Source organism: Phoenix dactylifera, chromosome 7, assembly GCF_051530095.1.
Source record: "Phoenix dactylifera cultivar Ajwa chromosome 7, Ajwa_hap1_PhDact_Kaust_v1.1, whole genome shotgun sequence".
In the NCBI taxonomy this organism is placed as follows: Eukaryota; Viridiplantae; Streptophyta; class Magnoliopsida; order Arecales; family Arecaceae; genus Phoenix; species Phoenix dactylifera.
This window is the reverse complement of record NC_143196.1, coordinates 3329013-3355371: the sequence shown is the minus strand read 5'-3', so window position 1 is coordinate 3355371 and position 26359 is coordinate 3329013. Positions and strand designations below refer to the sequence as shown.

The 26359-nt window shown below is 38.8% G+C and overlaps 1 protein-coding gene across 4 annotated transcripts in view; it reads right to left on the bottom strand.

Moving 5' to 3' along the window:
* LOC103711194 (U5 small nuclear ribonucleoprotein helicase) overlaps positions 1-10846 on the bottom strand; it is a 51868-nt gene extending 41022 nt beyond the window's left edge. For all 4 annotated transcript variants that reach the window (XR_005512241.3, XR_015967203.2, XM_017843650.5 and 1 more), the window contains exons 1-12: positions 10574-10846; positions 10393-10445; positions 7969-8137; positions 6104-6560; positions 5895-5960; positions 4906-5010; positions 4490-4792; positions 3303-3419; positions 3103-3162; positions 2853-2924; positions 2650-2766; positions 2410-2571 (exon numbers count right to left, since the gene is read on the bottom strand). Coding sequence is in view for 2 of the 4 variants with exons in the window: in XM_017843650.5 (XP_017699139.4) it covers positions 2410-2571; positions 2650-2766; positions 2853-2924; positions 3103-3162; positions 3303-3419; positions 4490-4792; positions 4906-5010; positions 5895-5960; positions 6104-6560; positions 7969-8137; positions 10393-10445; positions 10574-10680 (1788 nt within the window). In the remaining 2 variants the exon portion in view is untranslated. The remainder of the gene's footprint in view (positions 1-2409; positions 2572-2649; positions 2767-2852; positions 2925-3102; positions 3163-3302; positions 3420-4489; positions 4793-4905; positions 5011-5894; positions 5961-6103; positions 6561-7968; positions 8138-10392; positions 10446-10573) is intronic.
* Between the last annotated feature and the right edge of the window lie 15513 nt (positions 10847-26359).

Sequence of the window (26359 nt, the reverse complement as noted above, 5' to 3'; positions counted from 1 at the left end):
TATAATATGACAGCATGTTCAACCTCGGTGAAACAAATATAGAAGCAAAAACAATACACACAAATAGATATATACTTTTACAAATTCAGTGAGTGGACTTCCTTCATAAATAGGCAAATGTATGAACTCGTATGCTTATCAAAATTTAGTTATTTCTCAGAAGAACCAAATATCCTCAAAGTAGCCCAATATAGAAGGAAGGTTCTTATGAAGTTGTTTGTACTTCAAATTCCATTTAGACTGTAAGAGACGAAGACAGGGTTTTTCTAACAGCACACAGAAAGCCAGAACATTTAGAACTACAGCCTTCACCATTATAGTGTTAATCACATATTGCATGGTCCAAAAGCAAATAGTTTATTTTTCTTTTTCTTTTTTTAAACTCTTCTCATAGAGGCTAGTAGAGTGTATATTGGAGAAGATTTATAGTGAAGAGCTGAGAGGTTCAAATGAGAGCATAGATTCAAGAGTGCAAAAAAAAAGGCACAGTTTATGCCTTGTTTAGGTCTTGATATTTAAAAAAGAAAAACAACATCGAGTGCAAGGTTTCAAATACCGCCAGAATGGTAATGGTATGAATGGTACCATACCATTCTGGCAAGTTTTGGCACTGGCACACACTGTCTTGGTGCGGGATGCAGTCATGTACCATGTGTTAGTACTTAGTACCCAATACCGTATTGGAAAAAAACCAGTACAGGGTCTACCATCGGTATTCGAAACCTTGATTGACTGCATCCTAGAAAGCCAACAATGATTATGCAAGCCACAGATCCCATATAGTTTCCCACTAATCACTCTAAAAAAGTTTCCCTGCCCTTTAGATAAGATTAATCATGTCCACATCTTGCTTGATTAAAATTCCCTCAACTTAAAAACTTAAAAGAGTCTTATAAATTGTAATTCATTTGCTTCACAAGTTTCTACCTATTACACAGCAAATGGATGATGAATTTAGCATGATGTGCACATGTTAAAGGCAACCGGAGAGACAACTGAAAACAAGATTATATATGTTATTTAACAAAGGTATTTTAATTTATTTTGAACAATGCAGGAAATGGAAGGGAAGACCTACAATAGCATTGATGGAGATTGTTATAAAATATAATATAAAAGCATGAAACCATGGTATGAGATACCATACCGAACTGCCTGGCTTGGTCGATATTATACCATACCGACCATGAAATTTCATACCGAACTGCCCGGCTCGGTCAATATTATACCATACCGACCATGAACCGGGACGGTGTGTGGTCTCAGTATTTTGCCGAACCAGTCCTTACAGGACCGAATCACTCAGAACCAAGGTAAGAAAGAGATTGATGTCCTTTTCTCCTTCTATTTCAAGGTAAGAAAGGAGAAAGAGAGGGGAAGGAGAAGAGAAAGAGATGGAGAGAGTGGAAGGATAGGAAGGAGGTCTAATGCAAGTACTTCCCTTTATGGCTATCCAGAATAGATAGACTACAAAGATCCTAAATGGGCACAATACCAAAGCTAGAGTCAAATCCTAGGGACTGACAACAAACATCATCTAAACATGTATGAGGGACATCTACACTCAACTTGAAATTAAACAGATGCATGTATGTTGCATTTTCATTTTTTTTAACATAAATATTTTACATTTTCCCTGTTATACTTAGTTAATTCAACATGTATTATTTAGTCACACCATTCTTTAGGCATGTAACATAAAAAATTAAAGTACATTGACAAAAATGAACTCACAAAAAAAGAAAACTAAATAAAAGAAGCTTAAAAATTTAAAAACAAAAAATATAAACATATTTTTTTTGGTGTACCGGCATTGTTTGGTATGGTAGTGGTGCCATACCAAACTAGTCAACTACCAGTACGCAATCCAGAACTGAGACTGCAAACCTTACTTAAAACAACATCAGAAATGGCTCTATATGGGAATACTTGGTGAATTAGGAACATAAAAACTGTAACCCCAAATAGCCGGAACAAGGTTTGATGGTTATGGTTATAAGCATTTGTGCGCTATAAGAAAAACCTAAGACAATGTGTTGAACAATCACAGTTGGCAGAAGGCAGCAGAATGAAGGTCCAGACACCTAGAAGCCAAGATAGACTGCCCACCCCAACCCCTCCATATGGCAGCAACGGAACTTACATTACAGAAAAGGATCTAACTAGGTTTAAGATCAGAAGCATTCATACCTTACTACAAGCATTTTAGCTGAAAAAGAGTTCATGCATGTTTAAAGACAGAAACAACACCATTGAATGCCAAGGATCGGTAATAAAGAGATGAGAGCACAATGTGAAAAACATGACATTGGTTTGCGTACCTTAAGCTTTCACCATTAAATCAAATAAGTAGGAAAGTGCAGAAAATAGTTAAGTAATTAGCATATTGCACTTTTCCTGGAAACTTACTTGTCGGAGGGTTCGAGCAACTAGCGCTTCTATCACAGAGCCTCTATCATCATTCAACAAGTGTACTTCATCAATAATTAGGAGTTTCACCAGCATTGACATTGACATGTCACTGCTTTTGCGAGTAATGACATCCCATTTTTCAGGTGTTGTAACTATCATCTGGGTAGAGTAGGAAATGAGAAAGAAGGTTTGAACAAATAATATTACCAACAGCCAAAAAACAATGCAAGCACTGACCTGGGTTTCCTCGAGCTCATTCCTAGAGAGTTGCATGTCACCAGTAAGTTCTTTTACTGCCAGATTCAAGGGAGATAAGCGGCGACTGAATGTGGATGTCACCTCAGCTGCCAAAGCCTACAGAAGATGTTTATCAGAATATGATAAAAATCACATATAATCGGGTTATCATAGTATGTATATAGCTGAGGGGGGACTGATACCTTCATGGGAGCAACATATACTATTTTAAACTCATTTTTATGCAAAATTCCATCCCTGAAATGTTGCTTGATCTACAACACAAAACCCTGTCTTACTCCAATGTTGAAATACTGAACGTAGGAGACATGACAAACCAACATTATGGCATTGTGCAATTAAAGTTAATTCAAGATGCTGAATGAGGCTAAATCCAAATTAATTAAACCCAAAGAAAGCCATTAATGTTCAATTCATGTTGCAGGTCTTTACCTCATGAAGAATAGCAACCATAGCAATATTTGTCTTGCCAGCACCAGTCGGTGCACAAACCTGAAAGTAAACTGTTAATGTAAACATAATGAAAGGAATCCCTGATTTTTTTCATATGGTGAAAAGAAAGCAGAAATAGATTAAAAAAACTACTAGCAAGCCGCGTAATGTTACAAGAACAGAATTAGAAAACTAGTTACTAGTATATTTTCATTTGTATGATATGTTGCTTGAAAAATACGGCTCTGAATGCGGTTGAGTGATTTATATCCCCGGAAAGCAACTTGAGCAAACTCATCCAGTTCTGTGATCTCAATCTGGTAAAGCAGCAAGCAAAAGCTGCAGTTAGAAACAGCAATCTGTGTGCAGGAACAGCAACAAATAAAGCAACACTAGAAGTTGGCCAGTCAAATATAAGTTGTCTAAATAGAAAGACTGAAAATTCAACAACAATAGTTCCGAAAGGAAATGCATTTCAGCAAAAATTAAAGAGCTACAATTAAAAAGAAGTACAATGAATCTCCTAAATGCTACATCAATTAATATCTAATAACATATAACATTTCCAAAAGCTCTAGCGAAAAAGCATGTATAGACAACCATATAGTGATTGTCCAAGAAGCCAATAAGTATTAATTTTTTTATGTTTCACCTTCAGATCCATATGTTTGTTCAAAACGTATCAAACTTCACCTAATTAAGTGCTAGGAAAATGGAAAAGTCAACCCTTAGGATTATTCTAGGTGCAGATAAAGCAACTAAGTTGAGCTATACCATAATATAACTAATAAGAACACTTCTTTTAGCTTCTAATATCAGCAAATTCTAAATGAAATCAAAATGATCATCTTAAGACGTCTTCAAGGCATTATGTGGCTTTTAGCAAGTTTGCAGTCCATCAAATTTCATCTGAGTTAAGAACAAAATATCTCAGGGCTTATGACAGCCATATTTTTATACGCAAAATAATATACAGATAAATCAACTGAGTTGAGATATACAAAGCTCCCAAATACAGATATATGGTTTAACTCCTAACATTAGCAAAGTTAAAATGAAACTGAATTAAGTAATGATAAACAAAGACTTTTCTTACTTTTGCAAGGCATTATGAGGTTTTGAGCAAGCACCGTACAACCAAAATTGGACATTTGACCTAGTTTAATACCAACAGCTTTATGCTCCTCTTCTAGATGTTATATATCTACCATTGATGAGTTTCTAAAGGTCTCTATGGCACAGTTGCATAGATCATTGCATATTTCAGACATCCTTACGCTTAATGCAAAAGCAGAAAACACCCATAGGCATAATTGAGTCTTAATTCAAACACCAATCAGGTAACTTGTAAACGGGACATTAAATTTTAAAGAAAATACAGAAATACCAGCTTTTCATCAGGCTTCATTGCAGCAGTTGGAGTGGGTGGAATTCTGACTTCTTCATAGCCTTTATGATGTATCCTCATTGTTCCCTGTGGAAGAGCACCAACTGAGAAAGAATTTGGGCCCCGGCCTGTCCCAATCAGATCATCAAAAGGTTGTTTTTTCTCGCTGGCTGAAAGTAGAGCAGAAAAACTTTCAGCAGGAAAATCATGCATGCTCCCATAATCTGCCCCACGTTTATGACGCTTTTCCTCTTTGCGTCTAAGTTTATCAATTTGCCGTTCAGATTCTGTTTGTATGGTAACCTGGATACAGCATTATATGAAAGGTTTGACAACTTCAATAACACAAATCTATTAGTCGAAAAAAGAAACTGATATATGAAAAAAATTTCACTCCATGCATGATGTCAACATACCTGTGTGCCATAGCTCGGCATCTTCAGTTGACTGCTTGAAGACAATTTCTCAGATTTAAGTATGAGCAACGCATGTTGGATCACCTCCACAAGCTCCTTCCGATGCTGTAGCGGGTAGATGGGGGGAATCAGAATAGGTTAAATTTAACCAGGACATAATGTGTACAAGAACATGGAAACAAAGAGTGATGAATGAGAAAATCAAAAGAGATGTAGGCGCCGCAGAAAGCATAAAGAACAGATAACCAGTTGAGATAGGATGGACTGTGCAGCAAAGATTTCCGAAGACCTTGGTAGGAGAAATGATGAATTTGTGTCAAAGAGACCACCAAGGAGAAGAAGTCTATAGATTGCACGGATGGAAGTAGTGAGAAAAGATATGAAAGGTACCCAATAAGAATGGTTGGCAAATAACAATTCATTAAACTGGTTCCCGTAGCAGGGACAAGAATTGATGGTTATGGTTACAATAAGTTCAAACGCAGCATAGTAGATCCCAATAAGTATCCATAAAATATTGATTAGAGCAGCTGGTAATTGGTATTGTCAAACTTCATCATATTTATACCAAGGCCATTTTAAATATTTGCAATTGCTTCTGAGGATTTGTGGTAAGGCTACAACTAGACTGAAGTGAAAACTGATACTTCACATCCAAATGGAACCTAGCCATTAAATCAAGTTATAGTCAAGGAACGAATGCCACAGCCTCACTTTTACCAATACAAGGATGAACTCTGTTGCAAGACTAGAAAAGAATGACCAATTAACAATGCAAGTATGAGTAACCAGGAGACAAGGATTCTAGCATTGCCAATCTAGAATACAAATCTCAACTACCAGAAGACCTGAGGTTCTTGCATTGTAAATCATATCTTCCACAATCAAAAGCTAACAATTTTTTGACAAAGAACAGATCGATCGCTGAGACCCTTGAGGAAAGGTAAGCAAACTTATAATGTAATACTTGCATATGACTTCCTACTTACCGACAATAAATCTTGTACAGTTTCAAATGCGCCATCACCAACAAGATCCAACAAATCACCAGCTATCTTTCCAGCAGAAAATTTAAATTTTATGAGAGTTCAGTAAATAGAAGAAAAAATGCACTTATCCCAGAAGGGAACAAATTTACTACACTATGAATACGTTGAGCCATATTTGAATGCAGTGTTAAAGAACAGAGCGGAAGTACCTCATCGCCTGCTTTGTTTGACAGGAGCACCCGACAAAGTGCCATTGCAAGTTCATCTCCAGAAAGCTGGGAGCCACCCCTCTTCACTATAAGATCACATGCATCTTTCAGCCATCTCAAACTCACTGTCCCCGGATCAGGACTTGAATGATGATGGCCAGATACTATGCTATCATAATGCTCCACAGGGAATGGAGCAGTAGTACCACAATCATTGGCCAAGGATATACCATGTTCCAATGGCACGTCCACCACAAAGCGAGAAGGAGATTGAAAAAGAATATTAGCACCAAATTCACTGGAACTATCTGCAGCCCCATCCACCACCCTTTCCTGGATGAGTGCAACCTCATGGCCAGTAGTGCACTGCAAAGTAAAAAGTCTCTGAGCTGACGAAGCTACTTTCTGAATACTTGAGTCTGGAACATAGTAACCAACAAGCCTATGCAACTCTTCCCTGCACAGCAAGTAAAGATTGAGATAATATCTGTAAATTACATTGGAAAACTAAAACTCATTGTACTATTGTAGTCTTGAGTTATATCATGAAATACGACGATGCTAACTACAAAATTCCACAGTATAAGACAGATCATGATCGAGTACAGATGCTGCATAGATTTTTTTTTGTAAGCAATGTTGCTTATCTGAAAATGGTCCAATTTAATTACTAAATAAACCAACAGTTATGTTAGATAATACAATTTACACTCTTGATGTGCTACAACAGGTTCCTACCAAGGTTTTAAATCCTAGTACCGAACCCATACTGTTTTTCCATTGGAATAGTATAGTACTGGCACAGTACCGGCAGCGATAGCAGATACCAAAACTGAAAGAATCAAAAAAAAAAAAAAATGAAAAACCACTAGAATGCATCATAGAGGCAACATGTACCAGTACGTAGGGTTTCAATGTTTCAGCACCCATACCAGTGCCAGTTTTGCGCCACAGTATGGTCATACCATCCCATTCTGATCATCTGATGGTTTTTGAAACTGTATTCCTACATCAAGTACATAGTTGTTTTCACCTATAGCTATCTTTTCATAACAAATTCATCTTACACCTTTAGTTGTCGCATATCAACCCTCCTATTTGATGCTCTTAATTGTTTACTAGCTCCATCAATGTTCCAGAATATCCTTATTCCCATATACCTGGCCTCAATCTAGATTCTGTAGGTGACAGTAAATTGACCGGAAACATCATTCTCTAAACTCTTCAATATGCCAGCTTTCATAATCCCAACCATTACAAGCTGCAAAGTTTGACTCATCGCGTTTGTAAATATATAATTATATTTATACACTAAACGTGTAAATTACATGAATTCATTTCTTGTTAGATCAGTCAATATCAAATTCACAATATGCCTAGAAGATTTTGAATTTAATGTACTATATCTCAGGTCCTAATATGAAGCATTAAGAAAATAATTTATTTCAAAGAAAAAAGTGTCTTGCGAATGATTGACATTGCTAAACACTTATAGCGATCCATCTTTCTGGTAATACCGAGCCTAGAATTCACTCATCTAGATACAAAGCAGCAACGCTATGATGAAAATGTATGTGTATATGCACTCACATACATATATATCTATGTGTTCATGTCTCTAAATATTTGTTTTTTCTTTTATGTGCTGACACACAACAATTTATAAACTGTCAAACAGAATAACTAGCAACGAGTGCCAACAAACTTAAAGATGAACAGTGGTTAATCATACAGTGATATCACAAATTAACTAAATAGATAAAATTTTAAAGCAGTCCAATTTAACAGGAAGAGAATGATGAGATAGAAAAAGAAATGTGAATATGAATTTGCGGCCGATAGACTTTGCAGCAGACATGGTTTACCTTTTCTCGGCAATCCCCTTAGTAACATCATAGTCCACATCCGGCCCCCTAAACAGATCATAAACAGCTCTTGCCACTTCCTGAAATTCTTCTGAGGCCACCTCATCATTTATCAACTCCACTATAGCACCAAGAAATTGTTTATATGCTTGGCGCACATCACTTGAAGCTGCACCATGACATATATGCATTAATAGGAGAACTGCACGCATAAGTTTAAAAAACTAAAAATTGAGACTGATGAAAGCAAAAGGATAACTAGAAATAATCTGGTAGATCTATCCATGGCAAGACCATCAAATTTCAATAAGATTCATCTAGACTACAGGCACTTGTAATAAGTAGAATACTGAAAAGTGGCATAGGACATTCACGGAATGGGTGTTCAGTTACCATTCTTCTTTGCATCAAGTAGGTAACCAGCTAGTTCAAGAACTCTGTTAAACATAGTACACTGTACCGTACCGAACCAGATAGTATAGAGCGTACCGGACTAGTACGGTACCGGTACACGATAGGAAGAGCGTGCCGACACTTGGTACACCAAACCAGTTCCATACCGTACCGTATCGACATAGCTTGGCATTGGTATGGAATCCGGTATTGAGACAACGTACCTTGTTGTTGAGATTAATATCGCCGTACAATTATGCCTCAACATGGGCCAAACAAGCATGGCCTAGTGGGCCTTAAGTTGGGTCAGCTGGGGTAGCAATTAGAGCAATCCAACAAGCTAACCAAGCGACCAGCTATGTCATTGTTTTCCTTAATGGTCGCCGTTCAAATTGTTCTCAGACCTCACTAGGAGACATGTGTCAACTATCAAGTTAAAGCAAGATATGTGATGGGTAAAAACAGCACAACTGTTATCATACATTGTTCCAAAATTCAACTCTAGCTTAACTAAAGGCTACAAGTAAAAATACACAAAATATATTAATCAAGGTATTTAGAAATTTAAGATGATATAAGCAAATAATTAGGATTGATTTTGGGCCTTAATTTTATGTGGAACTTAAGGTTACATGTGGAGAAAGGCTCCCACCTTTCAAGCTTAATTATAAAAATTTTTATGTCTTGAAATTGAAGAGTTTATTGCTTCTCATGCTCCCATCATCCATTTAACTTTTGAAATATGATATATCTAGAAAGAATTGCCAACCAAATGCAAAATTGGATTGGCAATAGGCCCCGAATGATCGAATATTGATAACTTTTTTAAGGAATTAGTATGACATTTTAATTATTTGCTCATGGAAGCCAACCTAAATGTCAAGGTAATTTTAAACTTGTTTTCTATCCAAATAATGTGAGATCCAAAGTTTCAAGTCCCAAAAAAAGGAGATTGTGACAGAGGCGAGACTACGAAACCCAGCCACTTGAGGAAAGAAGAAAGAAAGAGGAAAGAAAGGAAGGAAGGAAGGAATAAGAAGATAAGGGGGAAAAAAGAAAAAGGAAAAGGAAAAAGAAGAAAGAGAAAGGAAAATAGGAAGAAAGGGGAAAAAAAAAGAAAAATAAAAGAAAGAGAGGAAAAGAGAAGAAAAAGAAAAGAGGGAAGGAAATAAGGAAGAAAGGAAAGAAAGAACAAAGAAATAAATAAAAGAGAATGGAATAGAGCCCCTCCTTAAAAGAAGAAGAAGGAGAGAAAGAAATGAAAGAAATAAGGAAGGAAGGAAAGAAGGAAAACCAAACAAAATAAAGGAAAAGAAGAAGGAGAAAGAAAGATGGAGGGTACCTACAGGATAAGGCAGGATAGCGGGGCATCCCATTCCATGGAAAAAATTATCCCGTCCGTTAGGATATAAAATCTTGTTGATGTCAACAAATATTTGAAACAAACGTAACTGATCTTTTCACATGCTAATATATAAAGGTAGGATGGAATGAAATTATACATGACGTGCAAAACTCAGGATAATTCCTGCTCAGCAAAGACCATCGATATAGGATATACGACCACGTTAAAGCATGAATGCTCTAAAAGCAGGAACAAGCCCTTGCTCCTTATGAGATCCATCTCTACTCCCTTTCTCTCGCTACGGGTTGGCTGCCACTCACCTCGAGCTAGCCATTGCAATACTTATATAGAAGATGGGGAGGTCAGAGATGCTCAAATCAAAGCACATGTGGTAAGTAGATTATAATAAGTGAACTACTTGAAAGCTGCAGGGATATTCATGGAATGGTTAATAATCAGCATAGCAACTCAAGTTTTACAAGTTCCAAGCAAGTTCATGTATCTATGAGCATTTACCAACCCACATAACTCAAGCACACTGCGCCTCCATGGATGTTCAAAACATTGATTCATCAGCAACAGTAAGTAAACTTTACCTTCATCCCACTGATTCAGCATCCAGACTTTCGCAACGAGAGAAATCAAGTCGCGAGGAAAAACAATCAAGCACAGGACAGTAATCTTACCTTCATCCCATCCAGGAACCAACTTCCGCGCAAGTTCAGAATCATCACGCGATCTAGTAAAAACAAAAGAAAAGCGCAAAATTCACAACGAACTCCAATACCAAATCCATCAGTTGGAATCAACTGACGAGACAAAGCGAAGAACCGCATCATCCAAGAGGGGGAGGGGAATCAAAGCGACCTTCTTGATTTGAGATTCTGGAGGATAGTTTTGCGCTGGAGGTAAGCCTGATCGACGTCGTAGTGACCTCTGAGAGAATTCGTCAGGCGAGGCAACGAGACCAGCATCTTGCTCTCGGATTCTTGCTCAAAATTCTCCGATGCAGATCTTCTCCCGCTTCTCAAAAACCCTAGATTTTCTTCTACGAGTGCTCCGGACACCCAAGAAATGTTTCGTGTTTCCTGGGAACAGAGAAGAGCAGCCGGCGACGACGACTCTTCGGGTTCCCGTACGGCCTAGGATTGGGGACTGGACCGGAGCCAATTATATAGTAAAGATGCAGTGGGCCAGCCGGCCCAGAAACATTGGGACTTGGGTTTAATACTGGGCCATCTTAAATAATATCCAGCCCAGTTGTAGGTAGAGGCGAGATTGATGCTCTTGGATCAAAGTTTTGAGTGCTGCATGCTGCAATTGGGCATATCCATATATTTGTACCCAAAAAAAAAAGGTGGGGGGAGTGAAATTTGAAAGGATGTACATGTTTGTAAATATTTCTATCATGCTACAAAATTTTGAATTTAGAGTAATTTAATTAGATTTTAAATTTTAAAATGATTCAAAATGGAGAAAGCAATGGTTGCTTCAAACTGAGAGCTGTCCATTCTTGGAATGATAAAACAGAGGAAATTTTAGGATTAGAGTTAGGTGGGGTAGAGAGAGAGAGAGAGGGGGGGAGAGAGTAGCTAAATAGGAGGATTGGCGAAGAATTCTGGTAATAATAGCGGCTCCTGGAAACAATTTTTTTGATATTAAGTGTGCAAAGACATTAAGTGTTCACCTATTTTTATGCCTGATATTGTATTTTGACTCAGTTGGTTGCACTCACGCCAAGTTAACGTGAGCGAGCATTTTACCCAAAAAAAAATATTTAAGAGAAAAATATAATTTTCTTTGGTACAGATTGAAAAATTTAATTGAAATTATCATGAGAACCAAACGGTCGAAAAAAATCCACTTCTATATAGTACTATGTATAATGCATGTATAAGCACAGAATAATAATTTTGAAAAGATTTTATCATGAATTTGGTATTCATATGCCTTTTTCATGATACTGTTTAGCATTCATTGGGTATTGAGAATTTTCTGGAAAGCATTAGACTCTTTATTGTGTATAGAACCATGAAATCTTAGCATAAGGAGTGTTTTTTCCACTTCCTCATATGGATCAATTAGTCATGACCCGAAGATATGCATACTTGATTCAATTCAAAAATATATATGTTTTTAAATGGTTTAATGCACCTATTACGTACTTGACTATTTGGATTTTTTTTTTTTGGTATGATATTGCTACACTTTGATGCTACATATAATGCTATCCATAACCATGCATGGTCTAGTAGTCCAAGTGGTGTTAATAAGCTGTATGGTAAAACAAAGAAAAGCATTTGAGGCGTTATTGAAGAATTTAAAACAAGGAAAATCTAAGTAATAGTGTCTCGTCATAAAATCCTAAAAAACATGCATTTATTCCGTTCCAACCCGGCTTCACTATATATATATATATATATATATATACACCCTTGTTATGATACCATTAGTGTTTATAATTTGATGTTGCAATCAATTATTGACCAACTCTTTCTTTCAGTTTACATTAAAATTACCAAGCTATAATTTCGTAGTTGCATGTCAGGTTGACCGAACAATGACTAGCCCAATGCATCCCCACACACTAGTTTGGCTAATACGATGGTTAATTGAGCTCCTCATGGTCAATGTTTCTTTTCAGCATTCTTATGGATGAGCCTGACTAGATTTGTATTGTGAAGACCTACGCGGATGTGTGTTTAGTCTCATATTACTTAATCGTTGAATAAATCATGGGTACTTATACTGGATCAAAAAATCCAAATAATACCTTTTTGCTAACTTTTTTGAGTGAGGTTCTGAGTTGTTATAAATGGTATCAGAGTGGACCTGACCCATAACGTATGTGAACTAAGGGTGTGTGTTTAGTCTCGGCTAGCCTTTTTGAATGAAGTCCTGGGTTGTTGTAATAACCCCAAAAAATTTTTTTATATAAAAAGGGATAGAATAGTCCTTTAAAATTGATATAAGGGGTAAAATTGGAAGGAATCAAAAGATAATGGCATAGTTGTAGATATGTTGAAGTGTTAGGGGCAAAATGGAAATTTAATAATATTAAATAAAGGTGAATAGTGCTTTGATGTGATTTAAATGGGGTGGTTGGTGGCTCACGGGAATGAAACCGAGAGAGAGTCACAGAGAGGGGTTCTCAGGCGTGGAGGAAAAGAAGGAAAGAAAAGGAGAAGAAGAAGGAGAAGAAAGAAGAAGAGGAAGGGGATTCGAGGAGGAGGGGGATCCCGGTTGCACTTCCAGCTGAAGGGAAAAACGTAGATCTCCTTCCCCTCTACGCAAAGACCTCGATTTCCAAAAAGAAAAAGGTAAATATCCGTCCCTATCTAGTCTTTTGATGACATTAGGCTATACAAAGGGTGGATATAGTCTAGAGGGGTCGGATAAGGGTTGTAGAGGTGGTTAAAAGAGGAAGAATCGGATTTTAACAAATTTTTCCGGCACTACGGAAAAACTGTGTCGAAGTCCCAACTTCGGCGAATTATTTAGGGGGTCAAACGGCCTCCGATGATGATGCATGTTATCTCTTTGGAATCCTCTATGAGTGTAGAATGTTAGGTAAAAATTTCATCAAATTTGGAGTCCTGAAAGTGGATCAAAACCGGGATGAAGTAACCCACTATCAGTTCGGGTTACTATTCATCCGGGTGGAAAATAAGGGATTTCATGCCATAATAGGGTATTAAGCCTAGATTAGGCTAAGGGAGACCTTGTACTCGTGCAAGGGAGTCCCTAATACACATAAATGATGAGTTAATTAATAGAAAAAGAGAAAGAAAAGAAAAGAAAAGATTTAGGGAACGGGGGAGTTGAATCAATTAAAGTTCCCTATATTATAATTGGCACGTAGATTATGACCTTGATACAAGACTAAATGTATGGTAAATGCATGTCACAGTTGGGCAAGAAGCTAGGGAACGAGAGGAAGAAGTTCCCCACTGCCTGCTGTAGAATTCTAGAGGCGTATCGAGGCCGTGCCAGATTGGCAGGTGAGTGGAAGTCATGTACTTTGCACCATGAGCATCCTTAATTCATTTTCATGAATGTTGCCAAGTGTGACTTGATTCCACCTGAGCTTATTGATTAATTGTTGTAGTAGATTCCTCTATAATCTTGATTCTCTATGCTTGATTATTCTGTACATGCATTTGAGGGAACATTGAGAGGAATTACGAGGGGTTGATGAGTAATCAAATTGATTCCGAATTGTGAAATAATTTCTTTTGTAAATTGATTTCATTTCCTCTATTTCAAAGATTTGTAGAGCCTTTTTAGTGGTATATTGAGTTGTATTGCACTTCCTTGACCCTCACTCCCAACCCTGATGTTAGTTTATGATTGGGTCGGAGTCGAGTGAGTGGTAGTCTTGATTATGCTCCTTTTTAGTAGAGTATTAGGATGGTGCATTATGGCATTCATGCATGGCTTGGCAGTATCTGCAGGACACCTATAGTCGATGGGGGTTGAACATCGGCCTTCGTGCACATAGTAGCCTTCTGGGTGGGCGGAGCCCAGTCCCTTCCTAGGGGGGACACGGCCCTAGGCGTAGGATCGGCCGGTCCTACGACTTATATTCTGCTTGCCGCCGGGCATAGTAAGACCCCGCGAGGTGCAGTATGGCTTTCCGCGGATGTAGAATTCCCGCGAGGTACCGTTTAGTATGTAGATGTGAGATAGATTTCTGTTCTGGATACTGGCCAGCATTTATATGATCAGTGTGGTGTCTTATCCTGCATATGTATGTGACAGTAGGGAGTTGTTGCTGGTTCGCCTGGGGCGTAAAACCCACCTCCCGATAGCTGTCTAGCATTTATGTTATCGGTATGGTGTCTTATCCTGCATATGCATGTGACAGTAGGGAGTTGTTGCCGGTTCGCCTGGGGCGTAAAACCCACCTCCCGATAGCTGTCTAGCATTTATGTTATCGGTATGGTGTCTTATCCTGCATATGCATGTGACAGTAGGGAGTTGTTGCTGGTTCGCCTGGGGCGTAAAACCCACTTCCCGACAGCTGTCTAGTGATGATTTACATATTGGTGTGGTGTCATATTCGATGTATGCATATGGCAGTAGGGAGTTATTGCTGGTTCGCCTGGGGCGTAAAACCCACCTCCCGATAGCTGTCTTGTTGATGATTCAGCCTATTGACACCTGATTTATATGATTCAGTACTATGACCTATTGAGCATATTCATGGGTAGCATATATGATTACTTGATTATTCCATATGTGCTCCAGATGTGTTGATTGGGATTGTGATGATTCACTCCATATTCTCTATATTGAGTTCATGTTCATCTTGTTATTGATCTTGAGATTTCATCTCGAGCCATGATTATATTCTGTCTCATGTGCATAGTACTCTCTACTCCACTCACTGAGTATTTATATACTCACTCCCCAGTTTGGTGTTTTTGATTGCAGGGCAGGTATTGTATAGAGAGGAGCAGGATTAGTGGTTGCCTGCTAGCTGTGCCGCTCCATAGTATAGTATAATGTAGATAGAGGTTTATACCTTTTGGTGTATTATAAACCTTCTATTGTATATAGTGCATAGTTACAGTCATAGATCCTGTTGTGGATATGGGTTTGACCATGGATGGATTAGAAAGCAGGTATATATATGTGTGCAGATGAGTTATATGCCTGAGATGATGTATTGCTATATATTGTCCAGGTTTATTATGTGACAGATTATGTGATTGCTGCTCTGACAGGTAGTGTGTTGTATGTATTGAGATAATCCTGACAGGTCACTATAGGAAAAGTGATCATTTTGTGCATGCATCATGCCAAATTTTTTCAAGATTTATTGATGATTGATAGGTAGTAGGGTTCTACGCGGTGGCTGGTGGCCTTATGCCTACCCGCACCCTAGGACCGTCGCGGCGGCCCGCCGGGAATGGGGCGGGGGTCGTGACAAAGCTTGGTATCAGAGCAAAGGTTAAGAAGAGTCCTGTCAGAGCAATAGGATGAGTCAGGATTAAGTATAGGATTATACTATGGAGCATAGGATTTTTCTGTATGTTATTTTATGAGTCATTTACAACTCAGTAAAATATATCATGACTCAGTGTGTAGCGACCGTCCTCTCTTTTTGACTTTTTTAGAAACATATAAAGAATACTTTCAAGAAAAATGGAGCCAGATATAGCATTGGATGCAGGTTCTGCACATGTCGAGCCCCAAAGAGAAAAACCTCCTCCTGCTGATAGATGGAGGGTCGATGATAAAGGAGAGGTAGGAAGTAGAGATGCATTGATGGAACAGTTACTGGCGGAGAATCAGGCTCTGAGGGAGCAGATTGCTCGGAGGAAATCTCCTGCCCCGTCAGTAGTATCCATCTCACCTCCTGTACCTGTGCCAAGAAGTTTGGCCAGGCGAGCTCTAGATGATGAGGGGATTACTGTACAAGAATTTCTGAGGCTCAGAACCCCGGAGTTTAAGGGGGAAGAAGGTGAAGATCCTCAGAGATTTCTGGAGGAGACTGAAAAGATGATACGGAGACTGCCTTGTTCTGATGCAAGAGCTATAGAACTTGTAGGGCTTACAATGAAGGAAGATGCCTGGGACTGGTACCAGAGACAAGTGGAGGACAGATTGTACAGTAGGAATCCTCCAACCTGGGAAGAGTTCAGGCAAGCAGTGATGGATGAGTTTTTGTCTCCGGCTGAGAGGCAAAATCGGGCTCTTCAGTTTGAGAGGCTGAAGCAGATGCCCGGAATGAGCGTATCTGAGTACGCTCGTGAGTTCACTAGATTGAGGAAGTATGCTCCTTACATCATCCCCACTGAAGCTGCCAGGATAGAAAGATTCAGGCGGGGTCTGATTTCTCCGCTTTATAATGCAGTACTGGCAGTAGAGGTCCCCACCTTGTCTAGGCTGATTGATAAAGCAAAACAGTGGGAGACCAGAAACAAAGAGGAAAGAGTTGAAAGAGAACAGAAGAAAATGAGTATGGGGAAAGGGCAAAGCAGTAGAGATAGATCTGAGGGAGTAGATCTCTCGGAGGGCCCGACGGAGCAGTCTGTACGCTCAACTCCACCTGCCCCACGTAAGAGGAAATGGAGGGAAAGAGGTCAATCACAAGATACTTTTCTACCATCAGTACCTCGTCCTCCAGTCACTATGGCCAGAACTGAATCTAGGTTCCAATCATGGCCAGTATGTAGCATATGTGGGAAGCAGCACCCTGGCAGATGCAGAATGGATCAGGGAGTGTGCTACAGATGTGGACAGCCGGGTCATTTTGTCAGAGAATGCCCGCAGGGTGCCACCCAGCAGTTTGTGCCTTTAACATCCTACCCTTCTGTGCAGATGGACAGGCCTAGTAGTAGGGGGCCTGTAGGCAGTAGGCTATGTGTGCCAAATGTGGAAGATCTGAGACAGAGGATTATGCATGAAGCACACAATACTCCCTATAGCATTCATCCTGGTTCCACCAAAATGTATCATGATATCAAAGGCATATATTGGTGGAACGGATTAAAAAGGGATGTAGCCAAATATGTGGCTTCTTGTTTGACTTGTCAACAAGTGAAATTTGAACATCAGAAGCCAACAGGGCTTTTGCAAGAGTTACCTTTGCCCGAGTGGAAATGGGAAAGGATAACTATGGATTTTGTGGTCGGGCTACCCAGAACACAAAAAGGATATGATTCCATCTGGGTGATTGTGGATAGATTGACAAAATCAGCCCATTTTCTACCGGTGAAAACCACATAGTCAGTAGCTCAGTATGCCGAAATATATGTGAATAAAATAGTATCTCTGCATGGAGTGCCAGTTTCTATTATATCAGATAGAGGTTCACAGTTTACCTCTAGATTTTGACAGAAACTCCATGAGGCATTAGGAACTCAGCTTGATTTCAGTACAGCATTTCACCCTCAAACAGATGGGCAATCGGAGAGGACCATTCAGACCCTCGAGGATATGCTCAGAATGTGTGTACTGGATTTCAGAGGTAGCTGGGACAGATACTTACCTTTAGTGGAGTTTGCATATAATAACAGTTATCACTCCACTATTGGTATGGCACCTTATGAGGCACTTTATGGGAGGAAATGTAGATCTCCCTTGTGCTGGTCTGAGATTGGAGAGAAGCACCTAGAAGGACCAGATTTGATCAGAGAGACATCAGAAAAAGTGCCAATGATACAGGAAAGGTTGAGGACAGTGTTCAGTAGGCAGAAGAGCTACTCAGATGTCAGAAGGAGAGATGTGCAGTTTGGCACGGGGGATCACGTGTTCCTAAAGATCTCTCCTATGAAAGGGGTAATGAGGTTTGGAAAGAGGGGCAAGCTTAGTCCCAGATACATTGGCCCCTTTGAAATATTAGATAAAGTTGGCAATGTATCTTACAGATTAGCACTGCCTCCAAACCTCAGCCATGTGCATCCAGTATTCCACATATCTATGCTCCGGAAGTATGTGCCGGATCCATCTCATGTGCTATCAGTGCAGGAAGTTATAGTAGAAGAAGATCTTTCTTATGAAGAACTTCCTGTCGCTATTCTTGATACTCAGATCAGGAAGCTGAGAAATAAGGAAATATGTATGGTAAAGGTCCAATGGCACCGGCACAATGTTGAAGAATGCACTTGGGAGTCGGAGCAAAGTATGAAGAGCAAATACCCTCACCTCTTTGAGTAATCAGGTAATTTACTCTTTTAAATTCGAGGACGAATTTTATATAAGGAGGGGAGGATGTAATAACCCCAAAATTTTTTTTTTATATAAAAAGGGATAGAATAGTCCTTTAAAATTGATATAAGGGGTAAAATTGGAAGGAATCAAAAGATAATGGCATAGTTGTAGATATGTTGAAGTGTTAGGGGCAAAATGGGAATTTAATAATATTAAACAAAGGTGAATAGTGCTTTGATGTGATTTAAATGGGGTGGTTGGTGGCTCACGGGAATGAAACCGAGAGAGAGTCACAGAGAGGGGGTTCTCAGGCATGGAGGAAAAGAAGAAAAGAAAAGGAGAAGAAGAAGAAGAAGAAAGAAGAAGAGGAAGGGGATTCGAGGAGGAGGGGGATCCCGGTTGCACTTCCAGCTGAAGGGAAAAACGTATATCTCCTTCCCCTCTACGCAAAGACCTCGATTTCCAAAAAGAAAAAGGTAAATATCCGTCCCTATCTAGTCTTTTGATGACATTAGGCTATACAAAGGGTGGATATAGTCTAGAGGGGTCGGATAAGGGTTGTAGAGGTGGTTAAAAGAGGAAGAATCGGATTTTAACAAATTTTTCCGGCACTACGGAAAAACTGTGTCGAAGTCCCAACTTTGGCGAATTATTTAGGGGGCCAAACGGCCTCCGATGATGATGCATGTTATCTCTTTGGAATCCTCTATGAGTGTAGAATGTTAGGTAAAAATTTCATCAAATTTGGAGTCCTGAAAGTGGATCAAAACCGGGATGAAGTAACCCACTGTCAGTTCGGGTTACTGTTCATCTGGGTGGAAAATAAGGGATTTCATGCCATAATAGGGTATTAAGCCTAGATTAGGCTAAGGGAGACCTTGTACTCGTGCAAGGGAGTCCCTAATACACATAAATGATGAGTTAATTAATAGAAAAAGAAAAAGAGAAAGAAAAGAAAAGATTTAGGGAACGGGGGAGTTGAATCAATTAAAGTTTCCTATATTATAATTGGCACGTAGATTATGACCTTGATACAAGACTAAATGTATGGTAAATGCATGTCACAGTTGGGCAAGAAGCTAGGGAACGAGAGGAAGAAGTTTTCCACTGCCTGCTGTAGAATTCTAGAGGCGTATCGAGGCCGTGCCGGATTGGCAGGTGAGTGGGAGTCATATACTTTGCACCATGAGCATCCTTAATTCATTTTCATGAATGTTGCCAAGTGTGACTTGATTCCACCTGAGCTTATTGATTAATTGTTGTAGTAGATTCCTCTATAATCTTGATTCTCTATGCTTGATTATTCTGTACATGCATTTGAGGGAACATTGAGAGGAATTACGAGGGGTTGATGAGTAATCAAATTGATTCCGAATTGTGAAATGATTTCTTTTGTAAATTGATTTCATTTCCTCTATTTCAAAGATTTGTAGAGCCTTTTTAGTGGTATATTGAGTTGTATTGCACTTCCTTGACCCTCACTCCCAACCCTGATGTTAGTTTATGATTGGGTCGGAGTCGAGTGAGTGGTAGTCTTGATTATGCTCCTTTTTAGTAGAGTATTAGGATGGTGCATTATGGCATTCATGCATGGCTTGGCAGTATCTGCAGGACACCTATAGTCGATGGGGGTTGAACATCGGCCTTTGTGCACATAGTAGCCTTCTGGGTGGGCGGAGCCCAGTCCCTTCCTAGGGGGGACACGGCCCTAGGCGTAGGATCGGCCGGTCCTACGACTTATATTCTGCTTGCCGCCGGGCATAGTAAGACCCCGCGAGGTGCAGTATGGCTTTCCGCGGATGTAGAATTCCCGCGAGGTACCGTTTAGTATGTAGATGTGAGATAGATTTCTGTTCTGGATACTGGCCAGCATTTATATGATCAGTGTGGTGTCTTATCCTGCATATGTATGTGACAGTAGGGAGTTGTTGCTGGTTCGCCTGGGGCGTAAAACCCACCTCCCGATAGCTGTCTAGCATTTATGTTATCGGTATGGTGTCTTATCCTGCATATGCATGTGACAGTAGGGAGTTGTTGCCGGTTCGCCTGGGGCGTAAAACCCACCTCCCGATAGCTGTCTAGCATTTATGTTATCGGTATGGTGTCTTATCCTGCATATGCATGTGACAGTAGGGAGTTGTTGCTGGTTCGCCTGGGGCGTAAAACCCACTTCCCGACAGCTGTCTAGTGATGATTTACATATTGGTGTGGTGTCATATTCGATGTATGCATATGGCAGTAGGGAGTTATTGCTGGTTCGCCTGGGGCGTAAAACCCACCTCCCGATAGCTGTCTTGTTGATGATTCAGCCTATTGACACCTGATTTATATGATTCAGTACTATGACCTATTGAGCATATTCATGGGTAGCATATATGATTACTTGATTATTCCATATGTGCTCCAGATGTGTTGATTGGGATTGTGATGATTCACTCCATATTCTCTATATTGAGTTCATGTTCATCTTGTTATTGATCTTGAGATTTCATCTCGAGCCATGATTATATTCTGTCTCATGTGCATAGTACTCTCTACTCCACTCACTGAGTATTTATATACTCACTCCCCAGTTTGGTGTTTTTGATTGCAGGGCAGGTATTGTATAGAGAGGAGCAGGATTAGTGGTTGCCTGCTAGCTGTGCCGCTCCATAGTATAGTATAATGTAGATAGAGGTTTATACCTTTTGGTGTATTATAAACCTTCTATTGTATATAGTGCATAGTTACAGTCATAGATCCTGTTGTGGATATGGGTTTGACCATGGATGGATTAGAAAGCAGGTATATATATATGTGTGCAGATGAGTTATATGCCTGAGATGATGTATTGCTATATATTGTCCAGGTTTATTATGTGACAGATTATGTGATTGCTGCTCTGACAGGTAGTGTGTTGTATGTATTGAGATAATCCTGACAGGTCACTATAGGAAAAGTGATCATTTTGTGCATGCATCATGCCAAATTTTTTCAAGATTTATTGATGATTGATAGGTAGTAGGGTTCTACGCGGTGGCTGGTGGCCTTATGCCTACCCGCACCCTAGGACCGTCGCGGCGGCCCGCCGGGAATGGGGCGGGAGTCGTGACAGTTGTTACATTTATAGACTAATAATAACTTATATCTACTATCCTATAAGCATATTTAAATAGGTAGTCATGTGCTATGCCACATTCAAAGGAAATTATATGTTTAAGTTAGAAAGAGTTAAATTGCTTAACATGTAGTGTAATCTACCTAGGATCAATCAAGTGAATCCATATGCCTAGGATCAATTATTCTAAATGTCTCTTAAAACAAAGAATCATATGTTCCAATAGTCTACTGTTACGGAGGAATTTAGCCACCATGCCCCACGTGACCGGCACGCACGCCCAGGAAGACTACGGCAGTCCCTTGATCCAGCAATCCGACCCCGAGTCGGCTGCCCCTTGATCCAGCAATCCGACCCCGAGTCGGATATCTTCGGCTCCGCAGCCCGACCCCGAGTCGGCTGCCCCCTGATCCAGTCATCCGACCCCGAGTCGGCAATCTCTCGACAACAACAGACTGTTCCTCTGAGGCACGCCGCGGCCCCCTGCTCCACTACTCCCTGCAACGGCCGTATCCGGCGCTGCCCCACGATCCCCTGTAACAGCCGTACAAAGCGGAGCTCCACTATGCCCTGCCAGGGCCGTACCCAGCGCTGCCCCACGACGCCCTGTAACGGCCATGTCAGTGGCAGCCCCATCGTGCCACACGATGACGAATCCCCGGAAAAACCCCCCAGCCTGATATATATGAGGCTGGGGGGGGGAAGGGGGAGGGTAAGAAAAGGTTTTTCAGAGTATTCTCTTATCCGTTACTACTATCTCTCCTTCTCCTTCAATCTCCTCTGACTTGATCGTCGGAGGGCCCCCACTACCCCAGTGGTGGTGCGAGGCTTGCCTGCAGGTTTTCCGGTGGAAGGTGGAGCGCAATCAACCCAACTCCAAGGGAACCCCGTTCACACCGCTGTGCCAATCGTTCTCGGTTTGGACCACCAGCAACAGTCTTCTACCCATGCATCATTTGGATATTATGATTATACTGCAGATCCTCAACTTTTATATAGTAGATATGATTGTACTTTGCCATGATCTCATAGGATATGCAGATGGATAAGAATGGAGCTAGGAGAGAGGAGGAGGAGAAAAGAGAAAGGGAGAGGAAGGAAGAGAAGGAGAGAGAGAAACTATCATTAATAAGTCAATTTTCAGCAATTTTTCTAGGGGTTATAGATTTTTCTCTACAGAAATTATTATTGATTACCAATCAATTTTCACCAAAACATAGAATATTTCAAGCATACAAGATTATGTCCAATCATTCAACTACAATCTCCACATTAATTATATGTTTATCTATTTTTCCACTACTCAGGATTTTAACTTTCTACCTTCTTCGTGGACAGACCTTTAAAGGTTAAGAAAGAGGCGAGCCAATAGTATTAGCAACAAAAACAATAGTTATAAAGGTTCCTTGTATTGTACATATATAAAGTCAGATTAGTATAATCGCAATTAATTAGTCAACATTCCCCTACAATGGCCATTATATTACGGAAAAAATAATTATATATTAGCACATATATATTGACAAATTCACATAATGCAGCACTAATCGGCTTTTATTAGTTTTTAGTGCCCTTTCTAGCTCCAAAAAACAGCCATTATAATAATAATTATTCTATTCTGAAAAATGCCAAACCAGGCATGTAATAGTTTCAAAATAGATTTCTCATTGGGTATACTGATGTTATTAATCATCCTTGAACAACAAAAAGTCCAATTTGGATTGAATTTTAGTCTCGATAACCTATTAGGCATTAGCAACCTGTCGAGTCCGGTAAACAAATTAATCCTATTATCTTAAAATCAATTTTCTTATTAAAAATGTCACAGTGATGAATCAAGCTGCTCATTTAATAAACAAATTGATTTGAATTATGGTTGATAATTTTATCAAAGTACATGTACTTCAATCCAACATGAACCCAACCCAACTTGCCCCATGTTCTCCCCTGACAGATATGGCCCATATGGCTTGTTCCATGCTTAATGTCCTGAACCGAACCAATGCGGGTGGACCAGACTAATGGGCGGCCCCATAAGTTTTCAATAAAAAAGAAAGAGTTGTGGATGATCAGGTGGATCTGGGGCCGACCTGTGGCCATCCATTGTTGCAGGATATCCTTAGGCTAACAAGGGACTGTACTATTTTTCGAACATCATATGCATACAAAATAGGGCAGTTGATTGAGTCGCCTCCTATATTGATCGGAACTCTGATGGTATTCTATAGGATAGCTACGGGACCATTCCTCTTCCACTCAGTCATCTTTTGTTTTCTGACTTTATTGGATGTACTCATACTAAAAATATAGGATTTTTTACATGGATACCCTTCTAAATATAGAATTTTACATGAATATCTTTCCAAAATTGATATTTGCATGCATACCCTCGTAAAACTCTGTTATTGTACAAATGCCCGTAATATAACGGTTGTTCTAACGGTGTTAAGAAAAATCTTATTTATATTAATTAAAAATAAAATAAAATTTTAAAATTACGCTATTGTCTCTGTTTTCTTTTTCTGCTATCGGGATCGCGATCTATTTACATGTCTATCCATTAAGGGTATTTTAGTCATTTTAATTTGAAACCGTTAATTTTTTAACGTCGTTAGATAGCATGGGTACATATGCAAAAACAAAAATAAAAAAAAAAAAGATAAAATAACAAAACAAGTATTTTACGAGAGTATACATGTAAACATTAATTTTGAAAGGATATTCATATGAAATTTAATATGAGGATATTCATGCAAAAAAATCTAAAAATATATAATCTATTCGGCCTATCAATAAATAAATAAATAAATAAATAAATAAGAAAGATCTGATGGACCTGTAGGTGCTGATTTGGTGTGTGGCCCATCAAACTCAAAGGCCATGTGCCCTACCAAAGCTTTCTAGTCATAAAGAATGAAGAATCCACTTACCAAGCATCTCATGTACCAAAGATTTTATAGAAAAGAAGGCTTCATAGTGGATAGAGTATTGTGTTATTCCATATTGGACAAGAAGCAGTTCTAGGTGTTGCATCAGAGAACGAGAGGGAACTTGTGATTAGAGTATTGTAGGGAAAAATAGGGAACAATTTGAATTTTATTACCGAATCGGCTAGGTTTGACAAGAAAGATCGAGTTCACAATGGATGGTTAATTGATTTCCTCTTGGGTAGTGCAAAGGCTACAATTTTGAACTATAACTGATCACATAAGCTTTCTTTGCAAAAACTTCTTTCTTTTGCTCGAGGATGAGAGAAAATCCAACTGATATGAGGACAAGTGTAAGATTGAACCTAGGTCACTTGTATGCAATACCTATATAGCTTTGCAAATTCTACCATTTAGCACCTCACAATGAAAGCTTCTTTCATATTTAATTTATTCTAGGTTGCAAGTTACATGTCACTTTCTCTCGAGCTAGGCCTTTTTATAAAAACATTAGCATTGGAGCTTAGATTCCCCCCTTATTAGGAAATCTTTTCTATAAAACAAGCAAGCAACCATAAAGCAATCGTTTCATGCTGATTTGCAATTCCTTTTCTAGTTTAGCAAGTACAACCATGGGACATGGATGAATTTGACATGCTATAGTGGTGGCACATAACCACCATAGAGTATTTTTTATTTTTATTTTATTTTTAAAATTTTTCTTAGAGACATGTTATATGGTTTTTTTTTTAATTTTTTAAAAGCATTCTATATGGGTTACAAAGAGTTCTAAGACATTGAATTGGTTATGGCATTCGATGTTTAATTTTGGATCCTACTAATTTTGGAACAGAATTGTTGTTGAAGTGTTAGCAAGAAAACATTGTTGCTCCAATAGCACCACAAAGAGCATGATTCTAAATTGCTGGTTGGAAAAATTTCTCCTCCAAGTAGATTTTTGGAAAAATGACAATTTTCACCAATGGGTCTGACATGTCTTAGATAAAAAAAACAATTTGATGTCTATTGTGTGGCATGAATATTTCAAGAAATCCATTGATTCTTTTTTTTTTTATAATCTTTGCATCCTTACAGATTGAAGGAAATCAATTATCTACCATGAAATTTAAGAAAATTGCCTTACAAATAGGGCACAACCTCCCGAGCATAATTGACGATAACGATTAGGGCACATCTTATTATTCTCTTAGCATGAAGTTTCAATACCGATGACATACTTCTAATATTATTATTTTTTGTTACGGCAAAACTAAAGAGTGTTAATAGAATTTTTAATAAACTCATCTGATTTTTTTATTCAATACTGGTGGCATACTTCTAAAATTATTATGTTCTGTTATGGCAAAGCTAAAGAATGTCAATAGCACATTTAACAAATAAATCTATTTTTTTAGATTCAAATATTATTCGATTTAATCATTGTTTCAAAAAATATATACGTAGTGGCGAACAATTAGAAAGTTTAGTCAACATTGCACTTGTCGAAATAGTTCTTAAATTATATAATATAAGCAATCACCAAAAATCCCATGTCGTGCTGATGCATCATTTGCTCTAAAAAAATATAAATATTTAGAATTAGACCATGCGAAACCTGGCTACAAAGTCTAACAAAATCTTTAACTTCTATATCTCCCTTTCATTTACCAATGAAATATGAAGTGCTTTACCGTCTTTTTGCTTAAAAGAGAACTTTTATATTTCTCATAAATGATGCTTACTATATATTTATATATATATATATATATTCTCACCTATTTTTTTTCTTATGCCATATTATTCTCTACCACCATGTATGTATATATCCCTTAACTAGCAATCTTCCATCTTTTTCTTATGAATTTTGGTTCATCTCTCTCTCCAAAAAAAAAAAAAAAATCTTGCATACATATTTGTCATTGCAATATTTTATCTACTAGAGATATATTTACTTTAAACAATTCATGT